Source organism: Galendromus occidentalis, unplaced genomic scaffold (assembly GCF_000255335.2).
Source record: "Galendromus occidentalis unplaced genomic scaffold, Mocc_1.1 scf7180000077469, whole genome shotgun sequence".
Classification (NCBI taxonomy): domain Eukaryota; kingdom Metazoa; phylum Arthropoda; class Arachnida; order Mesostigmata; family Phytoseiidae; genus Galendromus; species Galendromus occidentalis.
Window position 1 is genome coordinate 91,764 of NW_003805457.1, and position 16,337 is coordinate 108,100.

The 16,337-nt window shown below is 51.8% G+C and overlaps 3 protein-coding genes across 3 annotated transcripts; 1 reads left to right on the top strand and 2 right to left on the bottom strand.

Annotated features, from left to right (window-relative positions):
* Positions 1-422: 422 nt before the first annotated feature.
* Sbp2 (SECIS-binding protein 2) lies at positions 423-2,028 on the bottom strand. The gene is made up of 3 exons (XM_029111781.1): positions 1,276-2,028; positions 883-1,185; positions 423-798 (listed from the first exon to the last, which is right to left on the bottom strand). Exons 1-3 carry the CDS (start codon positions 2,026-2,028, stop codon positions 571-573), a joined length of 1,284 nt encoding a protein of 427 aa, XP_028967614.1. The 3' UTR covers positions 423-570.
* A 1,388-nt stretch (positions 2,029-3,416) lies between these two features.
* Positions 3,417-7,377, bottom strand: LOC100905003 (kinase suppressor of Ras 1). The gene is made up of 10 exons (XM_029111782.1): positions 7,183-7,377; positions 6,639-6,849; positions 6,427-6,536; positions 6,203-6,336; positions 5,841-6,110; positions 5,503-5,680; positions 4,974-5,384; positions 4,447-4,532; positions 4,062-4,345; positions 3,417-3,964 (listed from the first exon to the last, which is right to left on the bottom strand). Exons 1-10 carry the CDS (start codon positions 7,375-7,377, stop codon positions 3,417-3,419), a joined length of 2,427 nt encoding a protein of 808 aa, XP_028967615.1.
* Positions 7,378-9,231: 1,854 nt separating this feature from the next.
* On the top strand, positions 9,232-15,405 carry spas (spastin). Its single transcript, XM_003744489.2, has 4 exons — positions 9,232-10,321; positions 14,100-14,201; positions 14,362-14,748; positions 14,888-15,405. The coding sequence occupies exons 1-4, from the start codon at positions 9,232-9,234 to the stop codon at positions 15,100-15,102; spliced, it is 1,794 nt and encodes a 597-aa protein (XP_003744537.1). The 3' UTR covers positions 15,103-15,405.
* The last annotated feature ends 932 nt before the right edge of the window (positions 15,406-16,337 follow it).

A 16,337-nucleotide genomic window follows, 5' to 3' on the forward strand; every position in this document is an offset into this window, starting at 1 on the left:
CTGTGGCGATCGCTGCGAATTCACTTTCATGACCCCGTCCCATAGTTCAGACGCATCATAACAATGGGCCCCTGCACCGATCGCTCGCCAGAGCTTGAGGACACGCAGGACACCCTGGTCATCGAAACGTCGCGAGAAGTCGAACTCACCGGGAGATGAAGTCCGGTTCCTCATTCAAGTTATCTACCTCGACGGTTTGACCTTGATTGGAATCTACGAGAAGTTCAGTGACAACTCCAGCACTCGGCATACCTCGACCAGAACGATCCGCAGATAGATCGAGGCGTTCGAATTTATGTCGATGATGGGCGAGCTCTCTTCCGTGCCAGCGCAATTAACGAGATTTCTTCACGGTCCGTACGGTAATCGTAAGAACCTAGCGCGAGAATCGGGAATTCCCGAGCTCTTCAAGAAACATAACATCTTCAAGCTTTTCATTTTCATGAATCGACTTCCACAATCGATCTTTCGAAGAGCGCTTGAGGGGAATCATCTGGCGACGCATTCCGTAACGGGGCCCAAATTGCCGGGCGTTATGTACAAAAGATTGTCGATTCCCTGTGCGGATCTTCAAGTTGAGAATAGTCGATCAACTGAAAACTCGAAACGACCTCGTCGCGTCGTCGACGTCCAAGTTTCCAGATCCTGTTGAGCTTTCCTCTGTTGCTCCTCTTGTATCTCTGTCTGACTAACTCCTTCAGCGAGGTTGTCCAGGAGGCCCAGTGGTTTGACAATCTCCATAATTTTTTCGAATTGCTCGTCTCGACCACTCGGATCCGTTATCGCGATGCACGCCACCTGGAAGCCGAATCCTCGGTTCGTATCATGAGCCTACGCACATTCAGAGCTCGATATCGAAGCCCAGCAGGTCTCTTTGCAAACCTTGGATGGCTTCTGGGAGAGCCTCTTCAATTTGTTGCGGGACAGCGCAACCACCACAGGCACACGATATATTTTAGCTTTCGCGAGCAGATCTTCGATGAGTTCATCGAGTCCTCCAGGGCCAGCTTCGAGATCTCGCGCCATAATGATCATTTTGACTCTCTGGCCTTGCATGAACTTGACAGATTCCTTCAAACCGAAGTACATGCGCTGCCGCATTCTAGCCTTGATCTCGTCTTTGCTATAGAGCCGGTCCTGGAACCTCTTGAGCCCGATGATCAACTCGGTTGCCAGTTTCTCCACCTGCGGATTCCGTGAGCGAAATTTATTCTGATGTGAGTCCTACTGCGGGATCAGGAATTCCTCAATTTATGAGTCGCGGCCAAAGTTTACCTCTTTGAGAGATTCACCCTGGAGATCTGCCTTCAAGCGATCCATGGTGGGCGTTCGGGTTAACGGTTGTTCCTCCGATACCGTTGAGGATTTCACTGAGCAGCTCGCGGGAGCCTCGGACTCTCCCTCGCTGGTTCCTCGGATGGTTGCCGGATCAGCGAGTGGCACGTCACTTCGACAACGATACGATTGAACGTTTGCCGCAGTCGGGGAGGATTCCAAGCTCCTCGATGGAGCACCTTCGGCAGTTCTATCTGTACCGACATCGGCTCCTCCTGCACCTGTCTTCGTCTCGGGCTCTGACCTCGCCTCACACAATGGATTGTCGATTCGAACACCGTCGACTCTCGATAAGGCGGGCAGGTCCCCCGTCTCGACAGCTGCCTCTCGGGCTTTTTTTTCGCGGTGATTCACAACAGACTTCTTCAACTTTGACAGCTTCCTGTTGGCATCGGAAGGCCGGATGATTTTCTTCTTCCGTGTCGCACGCTCCACCTTCGCATGCGGAGCATCCGGCTTGCCGGTCGGCAGCGGTCGTTGCAATCTCGAGAGAGCGGTATCGATGAGAACGGCTTCGAGAGAAACGTCGTAAGCTCTGCCGAACTTGGGTCGACTCGACTTCGGTACTCCAACTTCCATCTTCGCCATGCTCTCAGATAAAGCCTCCGTCTTGTTTCTCGGGGGCTTGCTCAGCATACTCGCGTAAGTTTCTTTCTGGACGAACTCCGCGGCGTGAGGGGACAGGGACGACATTTCCAACAGCACAGTGTGCGCCGGGCACACAGAGACGGACCTGTGGCCGGTATGGACCCTTGCGAAGGGAACACAGGTGATTAGAGGAGTCGAACGAACTTGGCAAAGCTTGACTGGAACTTCGCAAGGGCATGGAACAGGCTTTCTACCGTCGGTACCTGCTTGTTACGCGAGAACTTTGTCGTAGGTCTCCATCACCCCGCTCAATATTTATGTTCGAAGCGCGCGACTTCAGCGTGGAGCGTTTCTATGTGTTCCAGGTGCACTTCTCCGCCGTAGCCTTGAATCCGGCGAGTGTCGAACGAAATGACTACCGAAGGGAGAACACACCGGAGAGCCACCGTAGAGCAGTACGTACGTAATGAATTCTACATGGAGTAAAACTCCGCGAAAAAGAAATCCGTGGTCGAAATGATCGAACTTAATGATGCTGGTGATTTTTGCTTGATGTAGCAGTTCGGGCGGTCCCCCGGTTCTTAAAGTTCATTTTCATTTCCTTGAGAAATCAGGGATCGGCGTGGAGAGTTGAACTGGATTACCTAGACTGACGAAGGGTTCCTTGGGGCTCAGGAATGCCTAGTCTGATCAACCTCCGGAGGGTACACATCCTGACTAGTCGCCCCGCCGTATACAATGCGCTGGCGCCTCTGGCGTATTGCCTACGGCGGCCGAGTTGTTCCCCTCCTTGATCTTTGGAGCTATTGTCGGCGACTGATTCTCGGTCAACATCGACGTCATGATTCTGCCGCGCGCCCGAGCGTTTAACTCCAGCTGTATCAGAAAACTAAATCACGGGAGCCCTTCCTGGCAATGCTCCCGGAAATATCCGGGACGCAGCGCCTCCGGGAGGATGGTGGGCAGATCCCGACAGCAAAATCGGATAGATTGTCATCAGATGCGAGAGGCTGAGGAGACCGCTGAGCAACCGAGCGAACGACAGCCGCCAGTCGCCAGAGCTCTATTTATCGATGATCCGCTATTCTCTTCCGAGGAGGATGATGGAATTAGCTGACTCTGAAGAAAACTTAAGCGATTTCAACTGTTCCTGCTTTACGTCTGGATGGTTTCATTGACACGGGCTCGCTCCCATCCAGAGGACACATCAAGGTGATACTCCTTGTTGCTCTGGGCTCCGCTCCCTTAAACTGCGATTGAGTGGCTCTGATGATGTACAAGTAATTCCTTTCATTGATCCGTGCGGGAAGGTCTCCGCTTCAGATTCACAACAATCACTCATCATATTATTACAGACGCGTATGTTGAGTTGAAGTTTCCGTCTTGCGGTAAGTCACGCCTCCTATGAAATTCCTTGATGACGCGATACCGGCTGTTTGTGAACGTGGCAGATCCTCATGCTCATTACGTTAGATTACATTACAATAATGATTTCAGAATGTCGACTCGTTCGACCGAGTCACATCGGTCGGTTGGGATGGACTTCGTGAGAGTTTCCGTTTAGGAAGTCTTTCGAGATGACTCTGAAGTCTAGTGAAATCCGGCCGGTCGTGATCTTGATACGCCCAGCAAGACATCAAAATATCTTTGTACTCAACGATAGAATAGAGATTAGCTAGCGGGGGCTTGATACCCTTCGAAACTAGATATATGATGCTTTCCGGAGGTTGATCCTGGAATGGCCAGGTACCGGTGAGCAGCTCGAAGAATACAGTTCCGAAAGCATAGACATCACTCCGAGTCGAAAATGAGAGATCTGGGTGCTCGATTCCTGGTCGAAGGTCCTTGAGGAGTTCTGGAGCCAAGTAATAGAGCCATCCGCGAGGTATGGTCAAGTAGTTTCCTCTGCGGCCTTCTTGACAAAGCTTCGCTACCGAGAACAAACCGAAATCGGTGATGACCACCTTTCCGTTCTCGTAGAAGATATTTTTTGTCTTGAGATCCTTATGCAAGATACCTCTCGCATGTAGATAGCCCATGCCTGCAAGGAGATACCCGTCGACGATTCTGTTATTGAGTGCCTCGATTGAGGCTCGAATTACTGGAAATCGGAATGTCCAAGTCGCTCTCGACCGTACCCAAACAGATTTGCCGAGCTATGCTTCCGATTCGGTTGTGATTGAACTTGTCCGTCTGATAGTGTAGATGCCGATAGAGCGTCAGTCCTTTGCACAATGATGTCACAATGGCTAAATTCGGTGGTTTCACGCAAGCTCCCATGAACAACACGAGGTTCTCATGACGCGTTTTCCGGAAATTCGCAACTTCCTGCTCGAACGTTGCCATGATCCCCGCTTGTCTCCGAGGCGACGCTGTTTCCATGTTCAACATCTTGACCGCTACAGCACCGTGCCAATTGCCTCTGGAACAGGGGTAATCGTTTTCCATATTCCCCGCCTCTAATCTCCAGGGGAACGAGACGAAGCGAGCAAATGAGTGGTGCACTCTTTTGAAGCTACTCACCTATAGACGACTCCAAACTGGCCCTCCCCCAGTCTCTCTTCCAGGACGACCTCATCAAGTGGGATGTCCCATTCGCGGGACGACAGCTGTGGAGATCACGAAGAATTATATACATCAACAGCCATCTTCTCTCGACGTAGGAACTTCGAGAGGAGCTTTCCATCGCATCGAAGAGCAGCAAGGGAGGACCGTATAATATATTCCAGCAAAGGAGACGTCAGCCATCTAACGCGTTTCGACTCCAGACATGGATATCTGTATGAGTATTATAACATAGATGATCGCGGCATCAACAGAATAATACACGGCTTCACTACGGAAGTTCCGGATCGTTCTCCACTCGGGACAGAGGGTTTGTGGGAGGTGAACTCGAGTAGACTCACAGCGACCTGAGACCGAAATTCCAGATATCCCGCATCTGATTCCGGTACTATTGTGCCCTTAACCATCACGCCGGAGATATTTTCAGCCGCGTATAGGGAGGTTTTGCTTAGTGCCGTCCGAATTCCTGCCAGAAAAAAACTCACACAAACGCTTTCGGAATTCGAGTTCCCAGAAACGATGGTCTGCTCTGAGTCGGTGATAGAGCCATTCTTCACATCTCCACGAATCGAGAGGTCTCCCTGACTCTGGCGCTCTTCGCTTCCTCTTCTGAGATTTTCTTGGACTGGAAACTTGAACTTGCTGCCTATGAGTCCCACCATCACTTGTGGCGAACCGGGGGCCGAGGAAGCGCAGGACGACGTCGTGCTCGAAGAATCTCCAGCATGCTGAGAAGACCATCCTCGTGAGAAACCCGCGTATGCGTGCTTCGCAAACCTCCCCGCCGACGGAGAATGGCTTCCGAGCGGGCTATTGAGATTTTCGAATGCGCCTTGCTGGTATCTTCGCGCGACGGCGTCGAGGAGCTCATTCAACAGAGCACAAGTCGGGGGCACCTGCGAAACATCATTCGATTGAAATCCGACGAGGTCAGCGCAGTACCGGAGGAACTCGCGGCAGAGGGGCTCCCGATGAGTACATGCAGCGGGGCAATCGTCGGGCTCCGGATTCTACCTTTTCTACGCAGTCTCGATGACAACGGAACTTGCACTCTCTGCATTTGTACCCGAAGAACATGGGTTTGTCACATTGTTGACAATTGGTCACCTTCACGAAAGGCGAGAAGCGGTGACGCATCTCGTGGTTCATGCTCGGGAGTCGGGGAGAAAGAGGGAGAGACTGGCTGGTAGGACTTGGAACGAATTTATCGGCTGCGGGAAGAGGACCCATGTAACGACAAATCCGGCCCAGCGAGCACTAGGGAGCGCTTCAATTCACAAATATTGATGGGACAACAGACTTAGACGGTCCGTTGCGGGTCCCGTTTCGAAGTCCGAAGGGACCGCCAAGACTCACATTGCTGTGAAGGATGACGAGTTCTCTCGGAATCGCTGGTGAGGTAAGCGTCCGAGGAAGCATCGGGCGAAGTCGCATACGATGGACTCCTTGACGGCGAAGATAGCTCAGTGGAGCCCGGCGTGGGCTCGGTCTGGAGCCTTCTCCGGGCGTAACGATGACCTTGTCCTCGATCGGATCGGAGCTGATCCAGGCGAGATTTCGTACCCGTCACACCTTCGGCGAAGCCTGGATAAGCTGAAGTTTTCCGCGGGATCGGAGGCGTCCTGCGAAAACACGATCGAATGATATAAACACTTTCAGATCCGTGATCGTTAGGAATGCCCGTTGCAGATTGCCACGGTGTGCGGAATCTCACTTCGTTGCGCAACGTAGGCTCGGCTCCGATGGAATTTCAGCTGCCGTCGCGTTGAGGGGGATCCCAGGCTTGGCTAGCGGATCTCCTGTCTTTCCCAGGTATTCCCAGCTGAGGTCCTCTTCGTAATCTATAAACTGGGAAACATGCGAATCATCCACGCTATTCGTGATCCTCCACATGCCGGTTCGACTTTTGAATAGAATTTCGTAGGCTTGCGCCCGAACCTTGCCCGCTGGATAGTCCGTGGTCAGATATCGATTTTCGATCATCCGAAGGTTTCTGAGAGCGACAGTAAGATGTTCCCGGTCCTTTGCCCCTGCATCGCAGAGAGCATCTGCAGAAATGGGACAGCATAAACAGATACTGTCTGGATTTCGGAGATCTTCGGTAATTATTCTTTCGAACTCAAGCTCCACGGATTGGAATAGCCTCCCACCTCTTATTTGGTCATCCGTTGTCTCGAGCAATCGGTCGAAATTCCCAGCCGTCAGCTCTTTGATGCTCTCTGCTCCATCGTTGGTGAGGCCGACGACTTCGAGCCAGCACTCCAATTGCGGGTAGCTCTCGAGCTCATCGTGATAATCACCTTGAGATGCTGCTTTCCGGCGGTGATAAATTTGCCGGGCTGTGTACTGAAGACAGACAGACTGAAAAAATCGAAGGGAAGGACTAAATCCTTCAGGAGGCGAACAAGTTCATTCTATGAGCGAATTAGCTGACTGGGAATTCCCGCTTTCAAATCAATGTCGCAACAACTTCTGTTTGTCATGCGGGTGAAACTTCACCAGAGATGCCTCGAGATTCGGACCGTGTACCCTCGAGGGCCTCGAGACGCACATTCTCTCGATTTTTAACGACGGTTCCCGCTTTCCATGCGTCGACAAGACTTGTTTGGAGTGGAAAAAGAACGCTTGACCGCGATCCCAGCGAGGAACAACTGATAGAGTCCGCACTGAAAAAATCCGTCTATGGGAGCCCACCTGAGCGCATCGAACGGCTTTCCGAACGATTTCGGATTCGGGACTTGAATTGGTTCTGAAGTGCACTATCCGACGGCGCCAGAGATCGATGGAGAACTGTAGCAACTTGCAGGCCTCGAGCGGTCTGTATTCATAATCGTATTTGATTATGCGAGTGTTTTTCACTTTTTCCAACTGTTCTCGGTGTTGTTCCATCGCACATCGAACTCTCAGGGTCGGCAGACGTCAGCCGGTCGCGCAAACGCTTGGTTTTCTCTCGGGTCGTGCAAACATGCGTCGCAAACATGCCTCGGACGGCATAAGGGGCGACTTCCATCGATAGCAGAATTGGTCCCGTAGATCATCTTGTAGACTGGACCGAGAGACCAGTGTCTGCTTTTTCCTTGTTCAAATGCTTTCGCTACATACTTATCAGCTACAGCTTACGAATCCGATAGCTTGTAGTACCGGTAGAACAATTGCCCGATTCCCATTCTTTCATAAGTTATGAGTGTGTTATGCCTGATGTTTCAATTTATGTCGATAGCCAGTCATAACTCACAGCTCGAACGCGCCAATGGAGGGAAAACTAGCGGGCAGACCCAGGCAGCGCGAGCTGCCCCAGGATCGCGCGGCGCGGATCAGCATATAGATCGCATTCGACCGAGGTCGACAACACGGAACCGAAACATGTTGTCGACAAAAAAAGAATGTCACCGGCGGGGCAATTAGATTACGTGAGCTCTTCCGGATATCTGGAGCCTCAAGTGAGAGAGCTAAAACTATCGACTCTCCAAAGGCTCCGACTAGCAACGGAGGAATCCTGCAGGACTGTGAAGGATGGGATTTTCTAATCTCAAGACATCGAGAGCCGAAAGTCGACCCTCTGGAGTTTTCTCACCATCTTCGAGGATCAAAGATCTCAGCCGAGTTTCGTCGAAACCGACTTGGGTCTCGGGGCAACCAACGGAAAATCCCTCGAATATTTATTCGCTCATAAGCAAAAATCATCAACAGGAGCGCTGGGGCGGATATTCTGCGATTCCCGATGAAGGAGCTCAACTTGAGGATACTAGCTCGCACCCTGCTCCAGCTCTGATCGTTGTTCGGAAACCCCCGATCGCAGTGGGTGGGACTTGTGCTGCTTGACTTCACGCTCTTCGGTGAACTTGCCGCAAGAAGCGCGCGCTCCCGCGGTCTGGGTGTAGAGAGTGGGTTGTATTTTACCGTGAACTTGACTCTGAGTGCGCGGATGGCGATACAATCGATCGACGGATCGATCCCTATCCCCTGTCTGAGGCTGACTCGTCTCTGTTTCTCCCTCGAAGCGAATATTCTCTCCCGAGCCGCGACCCCATCCTGTTGGCAGCTCCTTGAGGGACCGGTCCTGAGGGCCAAAGCGAAAGAATATACGCCGAGTTCGATGCTGTGGCCGAAACGAAATGGTGTCAGCGGGAATAGAGTCTCGGAATAAGCAGCAACCTCGCTCCGGTAGAGCTTGTCATGAGTCCTGAGAGTCGGCCCAAAACTGTCGATAGACTATGAGCGTTAGGGGTTACCTTACGATCGAACAATGAGAATGTCTCGGTAGCTACCAACCTTCGAAAACGGGGAGCGGGGAGGCTGCTCCGTGGTGGGAGAGTGTAACACAGGATAACAACGACCACTGCGACGACGACTATCCTCTCAGAGGAGAAAGGGCGAAAGCTGGAATGCGTTCGACTGTAGACTAGACGTTCGCTGCCCGGATCAGATAGACTTTCTTCGTTGGAAACGCAATTAATCGACGTTTTTCGTTCGTTGGTGTTTTCTGTCGCGTCGTTGTTGAGTGATTTCAACGTGTTTCTACTTGTTCGTCGGTGCTCCACTGACACTCTCCGCTGTTTTGAGAACTCATCTACCTAGGTTCAGGCAACAGTTCGGCGAGCTAACGAGAATCAGCTGGTCGCGTAGCGAGGGAAGATCGAAACTGACTCCCCGCGTGTGCTTTGCGATTAGGTTTTTTTCGCTGATCGAGAGACCTGGCTGTAGAGCATCGCTCCGATGGCGTGTGTTGCAAGCAGCGCGCAGATGAAGCCTACAGCTGACGCGGGACGATCATTTCCAGCCGTTCTGTTGCACCTCTCGAAAATTGTGCTTTACTACTCGTTTTGTGTGATTCGATACATCGTGACTACCTTGTGGCGCGTGTTGAGCCAGCGAGGCGAAGCACAACAGGTTGTGGTGCCTCGCGAGAGACTTGAGGAACAGTTCTTCGCCTACTATACCCGAGGCTATTCCTATTTGAAAGAAGCGATTGAAGCCGACGAAGCCGATTCCGATGGAGGAGGTGCTCACGAGGAATTCCGAGAACGAGCCATCTACTTCTATACTCAGGGTATCCGAGATTTCCGCAAGGGACTCATGGCCGGCGACGTGTTGGCGAAAATCGCCGAGTCCGGCGAGGAAGTCACGACCACCCATCAGAAAATGTCCAAGTTCGTAGTGCTGGCCGAGGAACGGCTGAGTTTCCTCGAGACAGATGATAACTCTCAACAAACGAACAGCTTCATTGGGCCGATCTCCGAAGGTTCCCACGTGAGCTCCCGACGCAACTGGGAGAAACCCAATCAGCTCATGCGGATGTCGTCAGATCCCCATTCCGGACCGAGTTGGCTGCAGAAGAATGAGGCGAACGAAAGAGAACCTTGGAGACCCCCGGGAAAAGTTCCTTCCAACAACAAGTGCATTGTTGGAGGCACACTAGTCCGTAAAAACAGTGTGCCAAGGGAGCGTTCACTGGGCCGAAGCGCCGAAGCCACCGGTCGAACGAAAATCGACACCGGCTCTCTGCCGAGACGCTTCGTGTCAGCTCCGAAAAGAACCCCCTCGACTGCATCGCTCGGTCTCAAAAACCAAGTCAGCTCTTCAAGGAGTCTGCCTGGAACGCCGAGCCGACTCAGTCTGCATGGATCGATCAAAGGCATCGAACCCAAACTCGTCTCGATCATTGCTTCGGAAATCATCGACAATGGACCGAAAATCCGCTTCGATGATATTGCCGGCCAAGAATTGGCAAAGCAAGCTCTCAGAGAAATGGTTATTCTTCCGACGCAGCGTCCAGATCTTTTCACCGGCTTACGGAAGCCCCCAAGGGGTCTGCTGCTCTTCGGACCGCCAGGTGAGAGATCGGATCTTAAATTCCGTCTTGGTTTTGATGTTCGTGGCTCGTGTTTTGCTCTTGTTCGCATCGAGTTCCGGTGTTGCGTAAGCCATGGTTTTCCGTTCGAGTGGATAGTCGTGTCGTCTTGCCATGAGTCGAATTTCAGCCGACTTGATTTGTTCTGACCACTTCATTGTCATGACCGCTTGTAACGTCCGGATACGGTTGGTTGGCGATAAAGTCGCTCATTATTTAGATGGGAGGCACCAGATTAGAGCTCGTGGACCATCGAGAGATTCTGAGCGCAGCACTCTTTCAAACTACGTGACCCTCTGTATCTGATCCTTCCAAGAGTTTCAGGAAAGTTATTGGGAATACTCCGAAGCGCTCCAGCAGCGCAAGCGCTCATTCTATCAGACGCTGTGAGCTTCACAATGCGGGGCCGGCCGCGGAGCCCCAGAGCAAGTTTTGTGCCCGACCGAAGGCCGCTTAGCGTTGGCTGGCGGTGCGGTGGTGATGTCCATTGAAGTCAAGGGCAGAAATGGCTGAAGTTTAGATCACAGGAAAGCCGTTTGCATTGAGAAACTCAAATGATTCCTTTTGCGCGTTATAGAGACGACTTCGCGGATCATGTAACTCAGTTGCGTGAAGATGACGACGCGGACAGTCGCATGAGGGGAGGGTTTCGAAAGACCATCTCGTTCACGTTGTGAACTTACTTCTCCCGAGGAGCTCAGCGATACTTCTCGCGTGAATCAGCCCCTCGGTTTTCGACGCGGAGCGAGCCGAGGGCTTCACAAGAGTTCCACTCGCGACGGAGAAGACATGCTGAAGACTTTGCTCTGGAGCAGTTTCACAGCTTACAAAATTAGTTTCTGGGAATCGAAGTGTTTATTGGGTCCAGCTTGCGAGGCTGCGCATGGAGGCGGTTCGTACCTCGTCAGGAACATTCCTCCCCACAGAATACGGCATTCGTCCACATTTCGCAATCCAACACGCCGACTGAGAAATTTCGCATGAGGAGAAAAAAAACTCCGGTGTTTCCTGAACTTCTTTTGTCAGAGTAGAAGAGCTGAGCTGTGTCGCAGAAGCGAGCGTCCCATTCCGCGCCAATGTTTTCTGTTCGCCGAGCCCAGATGTTGTTCTGGCGTCAGTCCAGTTTGTCTCGCTGCGTCCGATGAGCACGCCGGTGGTCTCGGTAGCTCGTCGAGAGCTATCGTCCACGCAACGCGATTCGGCGGGCAACAATGCTAATAAACATTAGTGCTGAATTCTTATGAGGAGCGGACGTAAGAAGCTTCCCAGGACGATATCACGATATTCGACACAACCCGCGACACGGTCGTCCGCGATTTACGTCCATCAGCACCGACCACCACACCCACGTGGGTCGAATGACTGGCGAGTCGCAAGTGAGCTGTTCCGCGGGGATTATCCCCCCCGCCCCGCAAGGAATCACTACGAACCAAGAGAGACATGTGCCGTTTGCAAACGATGATCGATAGCGTACGGAATTTCGTGGCGCTAACGGTATTCCACCACCACACTATCGTGGTTCCCGGCCAGATCTGGAATGTTTCTTCTCGACAATGATGATGTTTTGTTGACTCTGCTCGCGTGTGGGTTGTTCTAAAATTTTGAAGCACCGCCTCGGACCGGAAGCGATAATAAAAAGCCATCGACTATTGCTGTTGTTGTCTGAAACATATCTGGAAGCTAGCTCAAGAAAGGGATACCCTCATTCAGATGAGTCCGCGGGAAATACGTGGCAAACGATGCCCCAAGTCTGTCGGGACCAGGGGAATCCTCCCCGAACGAGGTGGAACATTCTCCTCGAACCAAGCGGTCCACTCGCCGAGAAAAGTTGCGCAACGACGGCTATTTGTTCTTCGGTGACACCCCCTTCCACGAAGACGACGATAGCGGTTGAACCCTTTCGCTTTGATATCGTCTCCCATAAAATGGCTGGAGGAACCGCCAGCTACCAGAGTCACTCCTCCTGACATTGTGAAACAAACGCGATTCATCTCGGGAATGGTGTTTCCAGCCACTGGAAAATATTTCCCGATGTCTTCGTATGTACAATTCAAGCAATCAGACGTCGCTTGCAGCAAAGCTTGGCGGAATGCCTTCCGCAGCTTTGTTCAGTGCGTTTCGCCTGCGCGTTCGAATCGATACTTTCGGTCTCGGCGTTCTCTAGTACCCCCATTCACTGCCGATCCCTTGCGGATAATAATCGAGGCAATTCAATCTTCTTTTAGTCCGAAGTTGAAAGTTCGTCTGGTGGTGCACGGCTCGAATCCGAACGTCGGCGTCGGGATCGCAACTGGTAAGCGGGTCGGCAGAGACCCGGCTCGAAGCCAGCGGTGCGAAAGTTGTTCTCTTGAGTTGTACGCGGCTGTTCCCCAGAATGATTCCAGATGGTGATTGAGAGCGAGTCTTCATCTCGAAAATCTCCCTCAATTTCCATGATAATTGCTCGAAGCCAACGGACCGGTCGGTGTTGTTCCAGCGCTGATCAAGCATTCCGAAGCCTTAATTTCTGGGATTCCATGATGTTGTCTAGATATTCCGGGCAACGTAGCTCTTCCAAAGGGCACTGAGCCCTGGAACATGAGGAGCGGCCGGCGGACGGGGAAACATCCAGCGTTCGCCAATGCTTGAGCAAGTCGAGACATTATGCTCAACCGAAGTGGAAGACTTTCCTCAAGCTGGAACGAATGACCGACCGACCGACTGACTTAGAAGCTCTCTGTCTGCCTGATGAATTTATAATGACAGCCGACGTAGTCCGCTCGACCGCTAGATTTTCGGGGATCCACACGATTTGCAGCTGTCTTCCGCGTTGAGATTTTCAGCTTCCCGCCAGGAAGCAGGAGCTGCTCGTTCGTAAGCCCAAGAGGTAATCTGAAAGCTCGAGTTCTCTTTATCCATGGGCGTGGACATCGTCTGGCCATTCCCCTCCCACGACAGATTTACGCACATGTCCAACCTGATCGAGCCTCGCTGTCTGTGGGCGCCATAAAAAAGATCCCGACCGGAGCTCGTGAATCTGAGACAGCTACTTGCTCTCCACATAGAGAGTGCCGTGAGTGCTCGGCGGAATATGTACGCCGTAGAGCAGCGCTCGAAAGGATTCGCCCTTGACAGAAGTGAGCTCGAATGTAGAATCGATCCTCGGCAGCGTCTGACTGACTCCACCTAACGAGACGATTACCGTTGTACGGAGTTCTACTCCTCGTATAATGAATGCTTCCGAGTGACCTTGACCCGACAATCTCGTGCGTGTCTCTGCGCAGAGTCTGCGACCCGATTGAGCCAGAAGCTCATCGAGATCTCGCGATAAGACCTCGACCCTACGTTCCCGGGGAATCGACACTGATCGTCGCGCGATGTAGCTGAGGATCCCACCGCAATCCTATGTCTTATCGATGTAGATATCTCCGGCGTTTTCCTGATTCCCTCCATCGGTCAGTATTGATCGGCGCCGCCGGTCGTTTTCCGGAGGGAAACGTGAAGTTGATGCTCTGATCGCGTAGTTCACCCGATCCCCTATGGAAGTGCATCCTAATACCGTTGAGGCATTGTTTGACGAGAATTCATGCGATTCCACACTCAGCTGATGCGACGCCATCGAGGACGGAAGGTCGTCATGGGTTGAAACAGCTGAGACGCCCGGCGGAATATATTTATTCACCCTGAACGACATCAGTCGAGTCAATGGATCCGCCTGTGCTGTTGTAGCGTGAAAAGATCAAACATAGTAAAGTCTTTCAACAAAACCATTTCGTTACAGGAAACGGAAAAACGATGCTTGCTAAGGCCGTCGCTCACGAAAGCTCGTCAACTTTTCTCAATATATCCGCAGCTACGCTCACGTCGAAGTATGTCGGCGAAGGTGAGTTAGAGCCGTGCGGTCCATCTATTGTATTTACGTTTGTGAACGCGCATGTAAACGCTCGAAGGGCATCATGTCCAGCTCGCCGTCCTGGTGTCACGTACTCTCATGCCCCATGGTTTCCGCTCTCAGGATCGTTGACAAAGAACTTCATCCACAGGAGAGAAACTAGTTCGTGCATTATTCGCAATCGCTCGTGAGTTGGAGCCATGTATCGTGTTCATAGACGAGGTAGACTCGCTGCTCTCTTCGCGCAAGGAGAGCGAGCACGAGGCTTCACGAAGACTGAAAACAGAGTTCCTCTGTGAGTTCGACGGACTGCACGGGTCCGGAGATGAACGGGTGCTCGTGATGGGCGCCACCAATCGACCCTTTGAGTTGGACGATGCGGCCCTCCGTCGCTTTTCGCGTCGCGTTTACGTGGGTTTGCCTGATGCGACTACTCGGGAAACGCTCCTGCGTCAACTCCTGAGAAGTCCTCAGGTATCTTCGTACCTTTCCGACGAAGATCTCCATATTCTCGCGCAGTGGACTGAAGGATATTCAGGTGGGGTATCCCCTAATCATCATTCGTTCGAATATCGGACTTCTCATATTCGCTTTCCATTCGTTCGTAGGCCTCGCGTGACTGTTCCCAGCGATTCATTCCGGCAGCCGTAACTGACGTTCTCTCTCATTGTCCTCAGGAAGCGACCTCACAAACCTCGCGAAAGACGCCGCGCTCGCTCCTCTGCGAGATTTCGAGCCTGAACAGCTTCGAAGTCTCGATCTTCACCACGTCCGCGAAATCTCTCTCGTAGACTTCCGTCAGAGTTTGAGCAAAATCCGAAAATCTCTCGATGAACGAAGTTTGGTCACTTTCGAGAAGTGGAATCACGAGTACGGAGATGTGACAATCTGATCAGAATCCTGCGTGCGGCGATCTCAGAGTATAGAGCCGTTGGCCTACGCACACACCGAACTATTCAGAAGAGTGTTCTCGAAAATTGCGGAGCACAAATATCCCCGGACGACACGACCCCCTGTGATCCCTAGAGAGTCTTTCCGAAAGGTCCAGTCTGTGAAACCTTCTGAAAAGCCAACAGACCGAGGAAAAATTTTCGAAATCCAAGCTCCCACAACAATCAAGCAATCACATCAAATACCGCTGTGAACAAATCAGATATGAAGTGGAGGAAAACGTTGGTGACTAATTCAGAGCGAAGAAAAAATCTCGAATTGGTTGGAATCTTCAGATACAGAACATAAACATATATGTGTGTATTATCTATCCGAGAGTCTTCAACACGGCTGGAGACCAAAATGCTCATCGCTCTCGAACGGTGGGGCGGATCGAACGATTAATTTTGTAACAGATAGCTTGCTTGGAAACCGTGCTTCATAGTGCAGACTAAGCTTTTAATTAAAGGCGGGGAATGATTCCTGGAAACCAAACTATTTACATTTAAGTAGTTGACGGAGACGACACGAAACAGCTACGGAATCGCTCGATGAGTGCTGCTGAGCTATTAATCCCCATTTCGTGGAGTATAGACCGTCGCATGTCATGTTCGGGAGTGTCAGAATCCCGGATGAGGTTTCTTTGGCGTATAGCGATCAGCGCGGACCTAGTGTGATAGAACTTGCGTTCTATTGAACAAGTTCATTTGCTTTAAGAGGCTTACACCCCAGGTCGAGAAGTCGGCAATCAGAGAGAGGAGAGAATAAACAACGGGTTATATTTTGGAAACGATTTTCAATTTCCAGTGTCTTGAGTATATGTTTCGAATCTTTCTTTAGGAGTATCCGGGTTTCTCTCGAGACGATTCGAGGCGACGATCCCGTCTCTGCCGTGGATCCAATCGGTAATTCTTCAGAGACGGATGCCACACCGTGCACTATACGATCTCCCAGACCGGTGCATCTCGGAAGTTCGAACCGAGAGCCGTTTCCCCTGCGGGCAGTATCTCCCCGGGATCGTGGCTCCGGGAGGGTACAAATGGATACTTGCCCCTTTTTTATATTATGAAGATGCCGTACTATGGTACTATGCATATCACACTCTGTTACTGCATCCGTGAGCCCATGTCCGTCTTGTTCGTAGATGGTGCCCGTCAAATACAGGAACTTTCGAGGGGGTCCGCCGGGCCTCCGCGG

Coding starts and splice junctions, on each gene's coding strand:
- spas (XM_003744489.2), top strand. CDS start 9,232: ATGAAGCCTACAGCTGACGCGGGACGATCATTTCCAGCCGTTCTGTTG. Junction 14,202..14,361: donor GTCGAAGTATGTCGGCGAAG/GTGAGTTAGAGC, acceptor CTTCATCCACAG/GAGAGAAACTAGTTCGTGCA. Junction 14,749..14,887: donor GTGGACTGAAGGATATTCAG/GTGGGGTATCCC, acceptor CATTGTCCTCAG/GAAGCGACCTCACAAACCTC.
- Sbp2 (XM_029111781.1), bottom strand. CDS start 2,028: ATGTCGTCCCTGTCCCCTCACGCCGCGGAGTTCGTCCAGAAAGAAACT. Junction 1,186..1,275: donor AGGGTGAATCTCTCAAAGAG/GTAAACTTTGGC, acceptor CGGAATCCGCAG/GTGGAGAAACTGGCAACCGA. Junction 799..882: donor TCTCCCAGAAGCCATCCAAG/GTTTGCAAAGAG, acceptor TTCGGCTTCCAG/GTGGCGTGCATCGCGATAAC.
- LOC100905003 (XM_029111782.1), bottom strand. CDS start 7,377: ATGGAACAACACCGAGAACAGTTGGAAAAAGTGAAAAACACTCGCATA. Junction 5,681..5,840: donor CATCCTTCACAGCAATGTGA/GTCTTGGCGGTC, acceptor ATTCGTTCCAAG/TCCTACCAGCCAGTCTCTCC. Junction 5,385..5,502: donor ATCGAGACTGCGTAGAAAAG/GTAGAATCCGGA, acceptor GATGTTTCGCAG/GTGCCCCCGACTTGTGCTCT.